This window comes from Euprymna scolopes, chromosome 4, assembly GCF_053919585.1.
Source record: "Euprymna scolopes isolate OS-2025 chromosome 4, ASM5391958v1, whole genome shotgun sequence".
Classification (NCBI taxonomy): domain Eukaryota; kingdom Metazoa; phylum Mollusca; class Cephalopoda; order Sepiida; family Sepiolidae; genus Euprymna; species Euprymna scolopes.
In genome coordinates, this window is record NC_136485.1 from 70,439,305 (window position 1) to 70,460,030 (window position 20,726).

The 20,726-nt window shown below is 31.5% G+C and overlaps 1 protein-coding gene across 11 annotated transcripts in view; it reads right to left on the reverse strand.

Moving 5' to 3' along the window:
* LOC145268331 (FERM domain-containing protein 5-like) overlaps positions 1-20,726 on the reverse strand; it is a 441,205-nt gene that overhangs the window by 45,206 nt on the left and 375,273 nt on the right. For 7 of the 11 annotated variants that reach the window (XM_080123887.1, XM_080123853.1, XM_080123836.1 and 4 more), the window contains one exon: positions 6,563-6,583. The exons of the other annotated variants lie outside the window; for them this stretch is intronic. In XM_080123887.1, coding sequence (XP_079980013.1) covers positions 6,563-6,583 — 21 coding nt within the window. The remainder of the gene's footprint in view (positions 1-6,562; positions 6,584-20,726) is intronic. 11 annotated transcript variants of the gene reach the window in all.

Sequence of the window (20,726 nt, forward strand, 5' to 3'; positions counted from 1 at the left end):
ACAAAATGTTGAAGCAGTCTTTCAAAGACGGTTGGAATTAATATTTCCTGGAAGCTGATTGGTAAGTGTATGACCAAATTATCTAATAGGGATTGCTCTCCGAGAGAGAAAATAAACATTAGTATTAATGACTGTTATAGATACATGAAAAAAAAAAAAAACCTATGCCACCCATGGGATTGTAAATAAAATTCAATTTTTTCTGTTCTGTAATCCAACAATATCTGGAGGTTTTAAAGTGTGGGATTTGACTATTCATAATGGGTGAACATCTTTGTTTGGTTTTTAGATTTTGGTTGCTTAAGATATTATTTTAGTCATTCTTTTAGAGAAAGTTTTTAAAGTGTTTGTTTGGTGACAGGATAATTAGCATTTCTTACCAGTTGAAAAACACCAAAATCGCACCCAAGCAATAAAAATGTGAGTGTAATATTCTCTCTCCTCTAATCTTGAGCATGTGGTACAATGGTGAAAGAAGTGGCTGGTTACTTTTAATGCATCTAAAGCTAAACTTCTGTCTTTACATCATCAACGTTCTGATCTCCATCTGGCATCAGTTGAAATGAATGGCTCATCTTGAGGAGGCCCCATGTTTTGACAAGCTCCTGGGTTTGACTGTTACTCCTGATCTGAAATGGAACACGTACATCAAATCTGTTGCCAAGGTCACTGGAAAAATAGTGGGATCTTTCTATCGATCCAGTAAATATCTCACTGTTGATGCAATTCTCGTTCTATATAAGAGCCAGGTATGTCCAAGAATGGAGTACTGTTGCCATATCTGGGCAGGAGCTGCTAGAAAGACCTTACCCTGCCTTGACAGAGTTCAAAACAGACTTCGTAGCCTAGTGGGGGAATCCTTTTTCTCTTCCCTGCAACATCTTTCTCACAGAAGAGACATTGTGAGCCTGTCTTTATCGTTATTTTCATGGCAAGTGCTCGTCTGAACTCCAATCTATAGTCCCCCCTTGCCAAACTTTCACAAGAAACACTTGTCTAGCTAAAAACACTCTCAATAATTTCCCACACTTTATCTGTGCCTAAACCTAATCGTAGATTCCATGAACAGTTTTTTTTTCTTAGAACTGCACACCTGTGGAACTCTCTTCCTTTCACCTGCATTCCAGCTGACTATAATATGGTCATCTTCAAATCCAACGTAAACAAGTTCTTGATGTACTGTTTTTCTTAAGTAATCCAGTTTACCAAATTTTTACTACTAACAATTATCACGACATTGTCCCATACATCACTGTATGCTTATTAACCCTTATCCTCGAGTAGCCTCCGGGCCTTGATAAGCGGTGACTCCTTTGTAAAAAAAAAAAAAACATAATTACTTTGAGGTGCATGGCTTGTAAACATTAAATATCACAACCAGAGCATAACGCAAGAAATAATGCTGAAAAAAAAATAATAAAAAGAAAAGATAGTTTTATGTTGTTAAATATTAATAAATGAAGAATCATTTTGAATTAAAATCCACTTAGTATTGCGCATGTAAACTTTAGAAAAACATGCTTGAAATGTGCCAACATTATGTTTTGTTTTTAGATGAACACTATATCAAATTCAGTCTCCATCTTGTTTGGATTTTGCTTATTCGCGTAATGTTGACATATTTCAAGCATGTTTTCCTAAAGTTTACATGCGCAATACTAAATGGATTTTAATTCAGAATCATTCCTCATTTATTAACATTTAAAAAAACAAAAACATTTTTAATGTGTGTGCAGGATTTTTTCTCGCATTCTGTCTGCTCTGACTGTGATATTTAACAATTATTGCATGGCTTTACAAATGTGAAAGCAATAATCCACCAAATAATCCTCCAAGAGTGTAGAAAGAAAAGAAAGATGTGAATCGGGTAAGAAAACATGTAGCAGTTAGTGCCAACTTGTAAAGGAAATTCAACAATGGCTAATAGCAAATAAAAGAAAAAGATAATTCACTGAAAATCTAATTTATAAAACTCATTATGTCTACCTCCATATTTTCAAACTAACTCTTTGAAACTAAGTCGCAGAGCAGTGCTAGTGACCTCAAATGATTAGATTTTTTATGGACCGTTCTTTTATGGGTTTTTAGCCGGTTGAAAAAGTTTTTAAGGGGTCAAAAGGAGGTCAAAATTGAAATAAATCGTTAAACATTTTGTACATTCATCTTATTTTTAATCAGTTCATATGCGTGTCACGTTGGTACAGTGGTAACGTCACCAGCTTTGAATGCTAGTTTTGCTTTCAGTTTAGATTCTAGCTAATGGCACCCAAATACCCCCCCTTTTTTTTTACTTTTGAAATCCTGAATCTATAATAATATATACAAAATCTGGACAAATTAAAATACCATATTTAAGCGTATTTTACAACCGGGCAAAGTAAAAAAATACCTAAAAGATAGTCATCTGAATTTAGTTAACATTTTTTTTTATTTTGTTCTCATGGTTTAAAAAAAAAAAAAAAATTAAATACACAGGTTTTTTTTTTTTTTTTTTTTTTTAAATATTTCCATTTTAGCTTAACTTTGCTTTGCCTTTCAAAAATAACTTGGAATAATTTTTGGCTAACAACAATTGTCATGGTTAAAATCATATTCATTTAATAATATATAAAAGCAAGGATGATTTTCTGTGTCAATCCTAAATGTTTGAGTAGTAGTTAGTGGCAGATCATTTTCACTTAAAGATTAAAGAGGTTTTGAAAGTTTATAAAATAAGGATCGATAATTTGCATCATTCAAACTAAAATTCAAATCTTAATTGCTATATTCACAACATTTCAACTTTTTTTTCACATGTACTTTTTAAACTTGCAAAACGTCCCAGTAATACTCGCAAAACTTCTACTCAAACTTGGAAACCTGTAGAGAATTTGAAACTGAACCCTTTATTTACTCTATCGGGTTGATTGTTCTTATTTCATCAGCCATGACCAGATAGAAATGTTAATTTATGTTATTCTTAGTTATTATCGAATGGTGATTGTAATGTAGTAAGGATTGAATGTTTAAACTTTAGAATAGTTTCATTAGTTGATTTTCCAGGTGGATGAATAAAGGGTACAGTTCAAGGTTCCAGAGTTCAACAAAGATTATCACGTTTGCTTAGGTTTCCAAATTCAAAAGAATGTGCTTGGCAACTATCAGAGATTACCATGGTTAAAAAAAATGTTAAATTCGACAAACTGCCAGTACCCACATTAAGCTGGTCTGCAGTTTTACTTGTTGCTGGCTATCTTGCCCTTGCTTGTTGCTGGATCTCAACATTTGAACCGAGAGAGAGACTTTGCTGTCGTACAAAGCTAAGACTCTGTAACATCATCTGTGTATAGATACTCCCTCAGGCATTTGTCTATAAAAATGGTCCTTTGGCGATGGAAAAGTTTTGATGCATGGAGGCTTGAAATGGTGGAAGCATGTAATAATTGATCTCAATGACCGTCTTCAGTGTCATGCCTGCTTGAGCGTGTGAATTCACCAGTAGGACTAAAAGAAAAAGTCATTTTTGGGCTCATTGACTTTAAGTGTTTGAGGGAGTGGCACTCGTCTGACAAGACGTTGCAATCATCATCATATAAACAAAAAAATATATATATATAAATAATATATATATATATATATAAATAATATATATATATATATATATAATATATATATATATATAAATAATATATATATATATATATAAATAATATATATAAATAATATATATATATATATATATATAAATAATATATATATATATATAATGGGTGTATAGTTTGGTTTACTATATGTAGATCCACTGTGTTTATAAAAGAGTGCTCAATGGAAGACAGAGGCAGATGGAAGATATAATATGTTTATTATACCTTTTTTAAATTAGAAAGGGCCGTGGCGCAGTTGATAGAGACGTTCAATCTCTACGGTTCCAGGTGAAAATTGTCTGAAGATAGCGAATTCAATCCTATTCAATGTCGGACAGAGGCTTGCTTGGCCAAAACCATGGTGAGACGACAACTGTGGAAGGCAGTAATCAATACCAAATCTGAAAACTTAAAACTCAACTTTAGAACACGACACACTGCTGACAACACTTGCTACTCTCACATCCAAATCCAAAATCAACCCTGTCTCTGAAAAATCAGACTTTTTATATCCAACCAGAAGCATCTCATTTGCTTGTAATGTGACAATATTACAAGCATATAAAGAGAAAAGGTGTCCATTTTTTTTTTCATTCTTTTTCTCTACACAGAATTCTACAGGCAGCACACAAACAGGCTTGTACTTATTTTTAATCACAGTTACATTGGTTGAATCATTGTGAATATAACAAACTAGAAAGCAAGTCAGATAATACAAATTATTAATCTTAATTTCAAAACATTCGAAACACAAATCTTGGGAATCATACCATTCCATGAAGATATCGAAATGATATGTTCATCTGCAGAAATGCAAAATTCACTGAGTGTGCATGAGAGAATTTGTTAGACCAAGAAAAGCACATGACAAATACTTAAAAAAAAAAAAAAAAAAAAAAAAAAAAAGACCATTTCTTATTATTAATTCTTGAGAAAAAAAAAACAAATGGTTAAATAAAAGAAAGCAAACTCCCACATGCAAAATGCCAATTTCAAAAGTAAGCAACTTTTTAGAATAATCTTTTAATATAGAATTTTATGACAAGTTAAATTCCAAATGCCATGCTTATCTTCTTTCTTTCCTTTCCTTATATGGAAATCGCTCCAGACAAGGCATAAAGCCACTTGATATAAGAAAATATACCACTTAGGGTTAAAAACTATCCAATTATAAATGATAATATGAATAGATTTCAACCCAGAAAGCAACAATTCTTCCCCCTTTGTCAGAAGCATTGCTCAAGGAACGTGAGGAGTAAAGGATAAAATAAGGGAAGCGATACTTACAAGGCTGCCAAAAGTAAACCCAAGGTCCACTTTCTACTCTCCAGAATATTGTAAGATTTAGAGACATTAAAATGTTCTTTTCAGATTTATACAAAAACCAAGATATTTCTGATCAACTGCTGAAGTATAATTTACCTTTTGTATTTGAAAAAGGACATTTTAGTTAATTATTCTTTTTTTTTATTGTTTATAAATTCAGTGCTTAAAGGTCAATTCAGTTATGGAGGTTGTGATTCGTGTTCTCAATTTTCCTGAACAACACTAGGACATGAGTCTTACTAAGATTATATAAAAGAATTATCTATCTATATATATATATCTTATGAGAAACCTGTGTGAATCAGTTAGTGTTTCGAAATTAATATGTCCTGACAGGGTTCCGTCGAGATGTGTTAATGTCGAAATACTGGTCAATCCACATATGGACAAAGTTAAAATAGCATTAGAATATTTCTAATAAATGTAAGCACAATGTAAAACTATTTCTATTAACTTTGATTTAACCTATATAATCCAACATTTGAGAAACTGAGTTAAATCTAAAAATTCATGAAAATCACCAAATTTTATGTTTATATTATAATTATAATTGGCATTCCCAACAGTGTTTTCACCTTTTTTTCGGATTCAACTGACGCATTTTTCACTAATGAAAGAGGATGAAAGAAATTTCTCCAGTTGAAAAATATGTTTAAAAAAATGAATACCTTAATAGGTTTTCAACATTGATCCTGAATTTTTTTTTTTTAACTTAGAACCATGTTTTTATAAAATAATAACATTAAAAGCAGTAAATTATAGCAAATTTAATTGTATATGCAGAATTAACAACTCATTTAGGGAAAAACAGATGACCGATATATTTTTTAATTATTTTATTTTAATGGGTAATATGTTCTAGCAAGGAACAGGGTTTGTAAGTTTTAATAAACTCGTAAGTAACAACAAAGCAAAGAAAACTTTTTATTTTTACACATGAAAAAAAAAAAAAAATTTTTTTAATTGGTAAAACTTGGAGTTATCTCCCTTGTTAATTTGTTTCTCCAACCATATATTTTGCAAATCGAATTTTCTTCCACGTTTTGCATGTTATGATTAAAATGGCTATCACTTACTATTTTTAATGTATTTGTTTTTTATTATAAGTGTTTAATGTAATTAAATAAGTTGTTTAAGAGCAACTCCAAACCTCATTTTACTGTAAATAATAAATGATCATGCATTGGGAAATTTCCAAGAAACTGTTGCACCTTTTTCCCCAATCATCACTTATCAACCATTGCTGGACGTCATGTAATCATGAATGACCTTGTGGCCACAAATTACATTCAATTTGACATTGTGGTACATTCAATCCTCGTGAGTAGGCAAGTAAATAGATGCTTAACCAACAGAGAAGAAAAAATATACGGAAACACCAAAACCAATCGAGTGAAAAATGTTAGAAAAAGAATTAGATGAACGAAGAAAAACAAAGGCAGGCGCCAAGGCAAATTTGAGTGAAACCCAATGTATGAAAACTTGGAAGAAATTGGTGAAACAAGAAAGCAATAAGGATACGCACGCACACATACACGCACCACACGCAAACATTTCTGTTGCTTTTATTTGTATCCTCGTGAAAGGTGAAGACAGGCGCAAACCTAACTCACCTTCTTATGATTTTCTTCATCCTGTTAAAAAGGAGATGGATAAACAAAAACCAAATCAGTATTTAAAAAAAAAACAACAAAAAAAAAACGCATGATTCAAGATTATGATTTACAATCATGACCAAAAACATAAACGTAGATTTATCGCAAAGCTGAAAAGAAGAGTTATCTGGACAAATATAGTCATTCCTTGACCATTGGTTTTATTATCCAAGTGGTTAATACAACATCTGCTACAAGTTGTCCTTTCAGAAACACAGGTTCATATCTACTGAGTCGTGTTCTTTTATGACTGTTTTCAGCCTCATAAACTAAAGTAAACATTTATTGCAGGATATTACATATGCAAACAGTGTTAATGAAAGATCAGCATGACAAGAGAATACTCTTATTGTTTTGACTCTAAAGTATATATCAGTAGGGCCGTGACAACAGCATATTCTTTTTAATTATTTTGACTTTTGAGTATATACCTGTTAATATATAGAGGGGTGTGGTTCTCGGTTGATTAAATGTGTCTGTGTCGGATATATACCCGAGAGTCAAAAGAATGAAAAAAATATTCTATTTTCACAGTTCTATATATCTGAACCACATCACTCTATATAAAAAACATATAAGATATTAACCGATATATACTCGAAAGTCAAAATAATGAAAAGAATATTCTCTTGTCATATCCCTATAGATAGCATATCCTTTTAGATGCTCTTATCGAAAAAGATAAAGATGTGTGTGTGTGTGTAAAAGTAATTATAATTCTAATATCAAGGGTATGATAAAAATTAATTTCTCATATACCAAAAGAAACTCCTAATATGATGGGGAAGTTCAATATTACAAATAGAGCATAATAATATGCTAAATGAAACAAATACCTGTTCACATTTGCATAATAATTTGTTAAAAGCAAACAAAACTAACAGACAAAGTATGGAATAAGGACCCTAGCCGACTTCACTATGAAGAAAGAAAAAGGACAGATTTTGATCCATACCAATTTGACCTTCATCTTTGCACATTCAAGTGGATTTTCACGATCAAGAGAGCATTTTTTTAAAAATATATTTACACAACTTTAATTAATCTTTTGGTTGATATTTTTATTGAAAAAATAAAAAATATAAATAAAATGATAATAATAATGAATTATACTATTTATCTGCTACCAAGATGAATTTTTGGTACTAGTGCACTTATTGATTCATTCTGAAATAATAATGTCAGTATTTAGAAAGTTATTCTTAACATGAGGAGAGCGTTTTGTACCTATTCTGTACTTCAAGCTTACAATTTAATAAAAACACATCATAAAACTTTAATTAAACTTGAAAATACTATTAAAAAATAGCACGGATCAATAAGTGCACTAGCACCTGATTTTATTATGGAGAGTGTGTTTATATTTACAAATTTTTTTAATAAAACTATTTAAACCAAAATTTGGATTGATATTTTTATTTAAAAAACAAAACAAAAAGAAACCAATAATAATAATAATAATAATAATAATAATAATAATAATAATAAATGAATTATATTTACTTGCAACTCAAATGAGGCACTCTACATTGATATTTTTATGAAAAAAAATAATAACCGACGTAATAATTAAAAATTTAGGATGTCTATCTCTCCTGCTAGTGATCAGTGAAGGAGAAATCTTTCTAGACTGAGGCAATAAGAAAATCTTGCCCCTTCTCCAAAATGCATCTAATATTAATATTTTCTCTCCACCCTTTTTCTTAAAACGTCATTTTCCCTGTATCCGCTTTTTTTTTTTATTTAAAAAATTAAAAACCTACCAAAAAATAATATAACTATTAAAATGTAATATAATTATTCCTCATTTGTTCAATTCAAAGTTTTGTTCAAATAGTTTTCTCAAAATGGTTTGTATATAAAAAAAAAGCACACACACACACACACACACACACTTGACCTTCACATATGGCATTATGTAAACAAATAGATCAAAATGTTCGGGTTTTGGCGGGGGGGGGGCGGCAAGATACATGTGTTTTAATGTAGGGTGCATTTTTTTTTTTTTTTTTAACTTTTCTCCAGGTTTTATTTTGACGGATTTTTAATTATTATTTTTACTTTTGTTTGATGTCCACATGACAATTAATCATGAATCGGGTTTTATGCCTCATTATAATAAAATGTTACCATAAGAATACACGGCTTGGGTTCTTTCAACGTTTGCATTTCACATTGAGCCAAATAACAGAAACAGTGATCGTTATATATCACTCCTAAATTTCTAATTTATCTCAATTCCGTTTATAAAAAAAAGTTTGATTTTATTTGTTAATTAATAGTATTGGGTACTCTTGAAAAGAATATTGATTTTAAGTTTCTTTTATTAATACACTTGTTTAATTAATCTACATTAAACTACCTAAAAAAAAAATGGGGTGTAAATCCATAACTGTCCCTCCGTTCATGGAAAAACAAATGTATCAAAAATTAAGAAAAATCTTTATGGTATGGAAAGAAAATATTGTACATAAAGAACCACATGAACTGATCACATAGTTTTATTTAAAAAAAATCAAATTGTATGGCTAAACGACGATTGACGACCTCTCCATGCACATTTTCATTTGAGAGACAAGGTTGATAATTCCATATAATTCAAACTTTTGCAATATTTTAGAAAGCCATTCTTAACATGGAGAGGTGGGGCATTTGAAAAATTCATTACTAGTCATCCCCCTCCCATAAAACACTCTTCAGAAATAGAATTTAAAAATCAAAATTGTACATCATCGTAATGCCTACGAATTCCTATTAAACCCTCGATTTTATTTATAAAAATAAAAGTACTTGATCAATTCACAGGAGTTTTGATGCACGGTATTTTCTTTCTGTCACAGATATATACAGCATAAAGATCTATTTTGTTTGTCTTTCATTTATTGGAGGTTGGTGAGTTATGGACTAACATAAAAAATAGTTGTTCATTGTTTTTCAACAATATTTTAAAAGTGAAACCATAAAAAAAGTTTCCCATTCTCTCTCTTTTTTCTTTTTTTTTTTTTAGTATCATAGGGGATATAATTCTTTATTCAGTTATCTCCCTTTAAAAATAAAGTGCAGTATTAAAAAAAACTGAATCTTTCTGGCATTCTTGGCTTATGCAAGTAAAATATTAGTGTCACAATAATATTTAATATGTTATGCCTCAATAGAAATTAAATCATAGTATCCAATTCATGATTTTACATAAGATTTTAATGCAAGTAGATACTATAGAATAACACATTATAAAATGTCTGATTCTAAATAAACAAATACTTGGCTTATCTGTTTTAGGATCCATATTGAATAAAATGGTGCATTTTAATTACACACTTGGCATAATGGTTAGAATATTTGCTAATAGGCCAGGAGACCAACCCTCGGTTGAGCCATATCAAAAACTGGAAACATATTTGATGCCTCTTTGGTAAACACTTAGCATTATAAGATATAGGAGAGGGCGCCACTTCTTTCCCTGGATTTCCCATTGAAAAGATGAAAAGTGGAGAAATCCAGGGAAAGAAGTGGCGCCCTCCTCTATATCTTGGTGTAGTAGCCAATGAAGGCGCTCTTTAGGTGACCCATGACTATAATGATTCATTTATTATGAATCAAGGTATGTACAAAAAGATGATTATATCACAGTTATATGCAGTTAAACACTAATGCTTTTATTAAAAACGAAATCAGGATTGCTAAAAAAGTTATCTCCCTTGGAGATATTTGATTTCAACATAAGATGATGCTATTGTGAGATTTGATGGTCGTGTACTCTACATGTTGTTATAAATTTAAAGATAAAACTACCTGTTATTGGTGTGATCTCCAAACTGGTCGGATGTTGTCCAAGCTGCTATACTTAGCATGCCTTTCAAAGATTAACCCTTTATGACCTGGTTGAACTAATTCGTTCAGTTATAAATAAATGAATATAACGGCATAAATCAAGTGGGAATCGATTCAAACACACCTTGTACATAAATATTAGTTCAGTATCTGGGTAGATGCCAGATACCTCCAGATTACAACTGTCCATTGCTTACATTCGGTATGCTGCCCTCAGAGAGTGGGGGATTTCGTTTGTCCTCATAAACACTTTTTTCAAGCACCGTGGATAATAATCAAGGTAAGTTTATGAAATGCAAAAGTTCTCAGTGGTAGTTTAACTATTGAACTTCATAATTTTTCCAGTTAGAAGACAATCAAAGTATCATTACCCTTAAGCTAACTAAAATTAATTATTAATATATTTTTTAATCATCTACATCATAATTCAGGTCATAAAGAGTTAACATTCTTTTGTCTTTGAGGATTACTCTTCAGATTGAATCAACTGACTCTCAGGTTATGGTCAAATAACCAAACAAACTTTCTAACTTATTGTCACTAGTGAGACTATGTAAGTACCTTTACATTTCCCTTCATTCACACACCTTTTTGTCTAACAAATCGTGCATTTTTGCATTGTCAGTATTGTTTAGGATTCATTGTTTAGGATTCATTTTTTTTGTTTTTATTACTTTCTTTGCCATGCTTTCATCTAATTATATGTATTTTGTCTGTTTTTCATGTCCAGTCGATGTCACTACACACTGACAAACTGTAAAGTAACGTTTCCTTTTATTTTTAGTCTTGGAAGACAATCATCTGGTGTCTCAATAAAAGCACACATCCTCATCATCCCACTGGATAAGACATCAAGAAGGGCATCCGACCTATAAAAATCTTGGCTTAAATAAACAAATGACTTCCAAAGAAAAATCGTTTGCATTTCAGGTTGACACAAATGACACAGACAAGAAACCGGACAATTCTGAAGAACATGCCATAATGGTATTTATATAGAAAAAACTGAGACTAGCAACATCACATCTGTGAGAGAGAGGTTGCAGAGAAGAAAAAGAATGCGACCAAATCAAATTACAGATACGTTTCTGCACCTTATTAAGAACCCTCAATGTTCCTTGTGAAATCAGTTGGTGTGGTTCCCATGTAGCTGGAAAAGCTGGTGGTGAATGCTGGCACCGATATTAAATTCTGAATAAAATCCTTTTTTATACAATTTCTTATATTTATTTCAAATAAGACATAGTTCAGTAATAAATTGCGAGCACTTAATTAAGAAAAAAAATCTTGTATAATCAATCATGGAGCAAAAATAAAGTTATATATTTTACTTTTGTCCATTTTTAATGGGCTAAATAAGCCCATTAAAAATGGACAAAAGTTATAGCACATTGACAGAATGAGTGTGTTATACTAAATTGATGGTTGAACAAGGTTAAATTTCTGTGCATTTTTGCATTAAATATTAACCTTTATTAATCTAACTGTGCATTGAATGAACCCAATAATTTGTTGCACCTTATCATAGCAACAGTCCATTCAAAATTTCTGTCAGATAAGCCCAGTAGTTTCTAATAAAACTTCTAGAGTAAATGTGATATTGTGACGATTAATACATATTAATCCTTAACTGTTCATCGAATGGATACCATAATACTTGGTTCATTGCACCTTATAATAAAAAGTCCAAACAAAATTTTAGTCAGATTGTTCCAGTAGTTTCCGAGAAAAAGTGGAATGGACAGACAGAAGGGAAATATAATATAGATAATATATTTTCACATAAATGCTTAACATTAAATCTGTGATTGCAATAATGGCAACCAAAAATGTTGTTGTACATATAATAATAAAAAAAAAAAACAGTTAAAAAAAACGGTAAAAGGAAATAAATTATTTTATTTTAGCCAAAAATTGAAAGCTAAGTAATTTTTGTGATTAAAAAAAAATAATATACTTACCAACTTATACATGCAAAAACTTGTAATTTTAATTAAGAAAAAAAAAAAACTAAAGATAAAGAAAAATGTTGAATATGTGTAGAAATTAAATGCGGTGTGAGGAAAGAAAGTTATGTTTAGTTTGTATAAAATAATTTGATTTTATATTAAATCTACAAATGAGCAATATAAAAACCTTCAGGCAAACATTGTCATTATGTTTCTGAACTTTTGAGATGAGGATTGATCATTCATATCTTTTTTTTTTTTTTAGATTATTTGGATCACTGTTTTCATCTTCAGTGTTAATTTTTATAATGTTTTGGCCAATGTAACCACCAACCTTCTCCAGGTGTATCTTGTTGAACTCTAGAATTTTGAACTTGGGAATCTGCACAGAATTTCTTAGGGAACTCTTTATTTAATCCACATAGTAGCATGATCTTGTTTCATCAGCCTCATGACGGGATATAAGTTAGAGTTTACCAAGATACACCTGAAGAAGGTTGGAGGTTACACTGGCCAAAACGTTGTGAAAATGACACTCAAGATAAGAACAGTAGTCTGAACAATCCAAATAATAATAGACAAGCATTGACATGTTTGAAAATTTTTGAGATGAGGATTGATAATTGTATTATTTGAATTATAATTCTCATCTTAGTTGTTATTTTCGTAACATTTCAAATGATGTAATTTTAAAATTCCTTCAGGTGCATCTTTTCAAACCTGGAGATTTTTTATATCGAACTTTGGAATTAGTCACTCACTCACTATCCAAGTTTATTGTCTATGTTCCCTTCAACAAGAGGTTTGATGTTATTTGCCTGTCTATGCAAAGTTTTCAGTATTCCTGATTGTGGGTACTGTGTCCATTTGCTACTGTGTATGGTCTTGTCTGATAGTTTCTTTTCTTAGGGCGTTTGGCTTTTTTGCTGTTCAGTCTTAGGTTTCTACAGACGTTGATATACCCCTTGCTTTTTCAACATGCCTGAACCAGCAAAGATGGTTTTTCCTTATTACAAAGGTCAAATTTTGGGATGGCCAATTTCTCAAGTAGAGTGTTTGACCTAATGTTCTAGATCTGGTCTGACTTTACATTGCGTATCAACTTAATGATTGCCCTGTCAATTTTCTGATGTTGGGCAAGTGAGGCTTGAGTGAGGGCCCAGACATTCACTACCATACAACATCGTGCTTCTCATGCAGTTATCATAGACTTTCCGCATGGTAATAATTGGGATAGCTTGGGGTGTTAGGATTGAGAGAAATTCTTTTAAATTTTGCCAAGTTTATTTTATTTAATCTACCAGGGCAGATTGTTCTCATTCTGTCAATCATAGTGTAGGGAAACAAGGGAGGAGGACACCAGTGGATTATTTCTCCTTTTGCCAGCAAAATTCAGACTACTGAATGAAAGAAATTGGTTTCACCACAGTGGACAGGATTCCCTGTGATTGAATATAAAGGAACTTTGTTTTAAATTTGAAACCTAGTATGGTAGAGACCACCATGAATAGTGAGGAGCAAGCATTTTTCTTTTTAAATTTTCTCATCATTTTGATTTTGCTAAGGATGGAACATCCTACCAAATACCAGGCATTCACCTGCTATCTCAGACATTTTAACTGAGAGATCTTTTTAAAATTCTAACTGTTCCCTTGAATGCAAATTTTTGTACCTCTCTTGCACTTGTTTCATCCGGTAAATTCGCCAGCCAGTTTTTGAAATTCTTTTCCATAAGTCTGGTTGCTCCTATATTACTGGAATGATGTAGGTTTTCCTAAAATTCCAGTTTCTTTTTATATTGTATATAAGACCATAGTATAGGATGGAATGATAAAATTGTTGCACTGGAAAAGGCGACATGATTCCATTTCCGTTTGATGAAAACTAATTTTTTGTTGCAGATCATCTAAGTTGACCAGTTGTATACAAATTCTAAGAGCGATAGGAGCGATGTAGTTGATGGAGCTTTCCAAGATGTTGGGAAGCATTTCTCATTAAGGCAACGTTTAAACAGCTTTCTAAGTATGGGAGCTAGTTCTGATTGAAGCTTTTTGAGCACTATGACTGAAATATCGTCAGGACCAGTTGCTTTACTAGAATCATGATTTTTGATTAGCTTAGTAACATATGTCGCTTTAGTGTGTTTTCAGTCACAAGAGGGAATACTGTGATACATAGTTCAATACAAATAAAATCACATTGTAAGAGAAAATCTTTAATTTACTATTTCAGTTCAGCATCTCTTGGCAGACAATGTTCTTTTTTTTCTCTATTTCTTTCGAATGTTCCCTTTTTATTTAATGTTTCATTGACTTCTTTCTCTGGTGAAGTTCCTTTCCTACACCATTACAATAACAATCATATATTATAATGATATTCGAAAACGAGGCTACATCAAAGGGAGGACACTCATTGTTGTACAGGGTTGACAGATTGGCCATTTTAAAGCCAAATTTCATGAATTTGGCTTTGGGGGTAGGACAGTTCGGCCTTCAAAAATTGTATTTGGCCTTTTACAAAGCATAACATATAGATTAACTAAGGAAGGAACAAGCAGAATATTATATGCATTATCACCTGTCAAACAGATCGAACCTTCAATCAGTTAACCAAAGTTTTTGACAATTAGGTCATGTGTACATGTGAATAAAGATGGAGGTCACATTGATTGATATGTCATATAACAAACTGAGAATAATCCAAAGATTAGCTTTGTTGTATTTGAATCATTCAGTTGAATATTTTGATCTTGCTTGTTATTATTACGTTATGGTCGATGTAACCTCCGATCTTCTTCAGGTGCATCTTTTTGGACTTGGGAATATTGATGTTGAAAGGATTGTATACGTTTCCAGAGTTTAAAAAATTGCACTCAAAGAAGGTTAGAAGTTAGATTGTTTGAAATGTTGCGAAAATAACACGAAGATGAGAATAGTAGGTCAAACAAATTATCTATCCTCATCTAAAAAAAACAAAAAAAAACAAACAAATTCTGAATGACTGAGTTATGAAGTTTTAAATTAAAAATGTTTTCTCATGTGTAAACAATGGAAAAGTTTTTTTATAAAGTTTATACATAACTTATAAATTGTATTTTTACTGAAACTGTTGATTATTGATGTTTTTGCTATTGTTTTTCTTTTTACAATTAGATATGATATAATGCATTTGTTTGTTTAGAAAATGTGCTTAAACTTTCACAGTAAAACATTTTAATTCAAATATGTTAAATCATTTATTTGATGATTTTTAAAAAATTTGTTTTAACAAGTTTATATTGCGCCTTTTGGTTAAATAAAGAGAAGCTTCTTGAAAGTAAAAAAATTAGCAGAATTGAAATAAAAAACAAAACCAAAAAAACAAATGATCACATGAGCAATTGAAAAAGGATAGACTTTGTTTTATTTTTATTTCTGTACAAAGTACCCCCCCCTCTCCCAACACCAAATATCATTCATGGACCTATTAACAAAATTCACAAATCTATTTTCCAATCCAACTCCAACCATATTTGATACAAATAAACTTCAGTCTATACCTGACTTGTCCACCAAGTTTTTATAATGAAGTCCAACAGTTTTATCGCCATTCAATGATATGTGGGGGGGGGGATTTTAGTGATTTTATAGAAACTTATGTTGACAAACTGTAAGACCAACTCTTATAATAATCTCTAACAAAAATGTCGTAAAATGAAAGGCATTTTCTTTCTTTTTTTTTTTTTATTAATATTAATATTTTTTTTTATATCTGTGAATGAACGATGAATGTTTTAGAAAATAAAATTATTTTAAAAACAAATTTGTGATTATTGGTCTAAGATTAAGCCACAGAGAAAATGTGGTATTTTGATGAAAGCGTATAGCTTAACATAAGCCCAACAATTTTTGACAAAATTGGATGATCATCGTACCCCCCCGCAAAAAAAAAAAAAAAAAAAAAAACACATTCGAGCTTCATGCCAAAGACTATGATTATTGTTTTTGCTTTCAAAAACAACTTGTTATAAATGTTCATTATTGCACGAGTAAAATTAATTTCAAATTATAGTTATTTAAGCAACTTTGTAGGTTGCCAGAAACTTAGACAGCGAGGAAAAGAATAGAAGAGTGGAAAACGTTGTTTGCCAGAAGTAGTTTCTTCAATGGTATATCTTCAAGTGAAGATAACCTTGCTTGACTGTCCAGTAGACAGAGGCAAAAGAGAAGACCTCTTTCTTCGCAGGTGCCTGATCTGCAAATCCCAAACATTTTAGATGTAGTCCTTCCTTGATAGAGTTCAAAATAGGCTTCATAGCCTCGTAGGAGATGTCCTTTTCTCTTCCCTTCCATCTCTTTCTCACAGAAGAGATGTTGCGAGTTTGTCTTTTCTTTATCATTATTTTCATGGTAAGTGCTCGACTGAGCTTCAATCTATGCTCCTCCCCTCGCCAAACTTTCACAAGAAACACTCTGTAAACACTATCAATAATTCCCCCCACTCTTTATCTGTGCCTAAACCTAAACGTAAATTCCATGAACAAAGCTTCTTTCTTAGAACTGCACGCCTGTTTTCCTGCTTTCCAGCTGACTACAATATGGTTGTCTTCAAGTCCAACATAAACAAGTTCTTGATGAGCCGTTCCACTTAAGTTAACAAATTTACCGAATTTCCATCACTAACGATTACTATATTGTCCAATTGACTACTGTACACTCTTTAACCCTTATCCTCGAGTGGCCTCTGCGCCTTGATAAGTGGTGATGCCTATGTAAAAAAAAAAAAAAAAAAATATATGCCCTGGGGTCTGATTAATCATCTGTGCCCAAACAGCATCACTAGGGCTGCTCTCCATGAGAGGAAAGAAATGTCAATGTTTAATATTGTTATAATATTTTCATCAGCAATTGGTTTAATCCTGAATCGGATCATCACTTCTAACACATTATTCTTCCGGATTTGAAATCCCTTTTCTCCTCCCTATGACCTCTTTCTCACAGAAGAGACGTTGCAAGTCTATCTTTGCTCTATCATTATTTTCATAGCAGGTGCTCGGCTGAACTTCAATCCTGAGCTACCAAATTCCTCATGAATAGCATTTGCTTACTAGTTTTACAAGGCAATGACTTGAAATATGGGCCCATAGTGTTCGGCGGAGTTGGCAGGGTGTTCTGATTCTTTTGAGCATCTACTGCGTCATGCTATCAGATATATACTACATATTCCCTGCCACAACCCTGTTTCCTCTGGAGTATATGATCTGCTTTGATTAGATTTTATGAGTAGCATCTTTTAGAAGTCACTTTGTGTATTCAAGAGCACAGAGAGGAGGAATTTTGTGTGGTTATGACATCACAAGCAAAAAATAGAAAATCGAAAATTTCTCAGTTTGTATTCGGTGAGTCTTGAACATTGTAAGGCACAGAGTCTGGGAGGAGCAAAGTTTGGATACATAGTACTTACATTCTGAATGTGACAGTTGCATCTGTTGCCTACAGATTATTTCATGGTTCTTGCCCCACTACAATGCTTAAATACCACCCTGTGCTGCAGCTGAATAGACCCCCAGCATAATTACACTAGTTTTTGCTCAGAGATGTACCAGTGATCTTTCGCAATTTTGTGTTGCCTCAGAATTGTGTGAATGAACAAGTATCACCGTCACATTTTCGGAGTTCTGTATTGGCTGACTATAATGATATTCTTAAGTTTTATGCATTCCCTAATTAGTAGCCTCTGTCTATTGCTAATGGTTTTATGACTATGGCTTAATAAAGGGGAAAAAAATCTATAACACAAATACTAGTCTATCTACAACCATTGTCAACAATTTCCCTTACTCTCTATCTGTACCTAAAGCTAAATGAAAATTCCATGAGCAAAGTTTCTTTCCTAGAACTGTCCACCTGTTGGACTGCTTCCGAGCTGACTATGACATGGTTGCTTTCAAATCCAATGCAAACAAATTCTTGCTAAACCGTCTTCTTATTTAATCCAACCTCACCAATTTCCACCATTAGTAGTTATCACGGTTTTGTCTCAGCGTCAACCTTACACTCATTAATCCTTATCCTTGAGTGGCCTTTGGGCGTTGATAAGTGGTGACACCTTAGGAAAAGAAAAAAAAATTATTTTTGAGGGTTATCTCAAAGATAATGTCTACATAAACAATCTCGAAACTATGCCTGAACAATGAAAATCATTAGAACGAAAACCAAAGCAAGACCAAGAGAAGAATTGTGTAAGAGTTATTGACAATTTTGTATCTAGGTATTCTTATCAGTAATCAGTGTTGAAAGCAAAAACTGTTCTACATTCATAAGTGAATCTTGGTGGAATAAGTGAGGCAGAGACTAAAGTTTATTTGTTCAAAATATGGTTGGATTATAGAAAGGATAAGTGAATATTATTAACGATTTTATGAGTAGCATCTTTTAGAAGTCACTTTGTGTATTCAAGAACACAGAGAGGAGGAATTTTGTGTGGTTATAACATTACAAGTAAAAAATAGAAAATCGAAAATTTCTCAGTTTGTATTCAGTGAGTCTTGAACATTGTAAGGCACAGAGTCTGGGAGGAGCAAAGTTTGGATACATAGTAAATATGATTTGGTTCCATGGTTTATCAAAATGTGTTCCTTGACGAGGGTTTTTCGATAAAGAACTAAATTGCAAGTTCTTTTTGTTTGGTGTTTTACAACAATACACGTCTGTTCAACACAGTGTCAATTAAAGATGGATGACACACGCATGTGGCTCAGTTTCAAATGACAACAACAAAAGCAGAGGCGATGCAACATAGTTCTTGTGTTCTTACAGAGAAGAAAGAATTCCCGTCTCTTTCTACATGTTTGCTTGAATCTCAAAGGCACTTTCTTTTTAAACAATGGACCGAAATCCAAAAAATACATTTTTTTAAATATGCTATTCATTAAAACTTTTGTTTCATAAAAATAATAAAAATCTAATCTTAACTTTTATATATAAAAAAAATAATTAAAATATTTATACAAAAGATATTTTGGGTTGCCACCCCCCCCCCGCCACGCACGTGCACACACACCCCTATAGATAAATTGTTTATATATTAATATTTCCACTGATAGTAAGCAAAAATTCAAAGACCCTTGCGACAAAATAAGTCTGAAATAATAATAAAAAAACAAGACTGATTTGTCCTGTGTCATCCAAAATTTAATCAAGATTGATAAGTTTTTAATTTTGTCACCAGTTATTTTAAAGCCACAAAAACTTTTCAGACTTTTTTTTCTCTCAATAAATCTTGAAATAAGTACTTAACATTTTTAGTATTACAAATTGTTTACAAAACACTAATTCAGAGTTTCCATCATTCCAGCTTCTTCCAACTAAAACAGAAAGAGAAAGGCAGTAAAAACAAAGAAAGTAAATGTGGTTTTATGGGCACAGTGATATAATAATAATATGGTGTCTTATTTAAAAAATAGTAGTCATTCTCATTTAACCCGAGCAACATCAGGTCTTCCTGCTAGTTTCTAATAGAAACAAACCAAAGGTAAACATATATAATCATCAAGTAGATTATTATTTAGTGATTTTTAAAAAATAATCATCTTCCACTCTTTAATAAGGACCAATGTGTATTTACTTGGATATAAATAATAATATATATATATATATATATATATATATATATATATATATATATATATATTGGCAGAATTTAGGAATCTATAATAAAAAATCATTATTGAATGCTTATTATTTAGGTCATCAGAAATAACAAGTTATGTGAATGATTAGATTACTGATGTAATTCTATAATTTCATATGAATATTTGGTTCACATGTACAAGTGGTGTCTCCCCACTATATATTTTTTTTTTCAATTTTTTTTTAGCAGATTATCATATGGACACCAGACTACCAGACTAAAAATAAAATTTTAAAAAGTCAATATTTAAATATATTAATGTAAGGGATGCCAGTTTCTAATACAACGTTCTAGTAAATCTATAATTCATTTTAAAACCACTAAACGCTTTTAGGCCAAATTTTGCAAATTTAGCCTTTTCTAAAAATTACTTGAAATTTGCCCTTTTCTGATTAGTTTATATACATATTTATGGTTATCTTCAAGTTTCGTCACCCAACATTTACAAAGGTTTTGCCTAGACACATTTAATATAGGAGGGGTACCGCTCAATCATGTGCACCAAATATTTTAATTAAAAAAATATTTAGTAAATAATATTTAATCATCTAAAGATGATAGCGATTTATTTATGCAATGAAAAAATATGGTGTCTTATTTAAAAAAATTATTTTTATTATTATTCAATTTCGGAGAAATCTTCATGTATAGAATTGCAACAAAGTAGAATA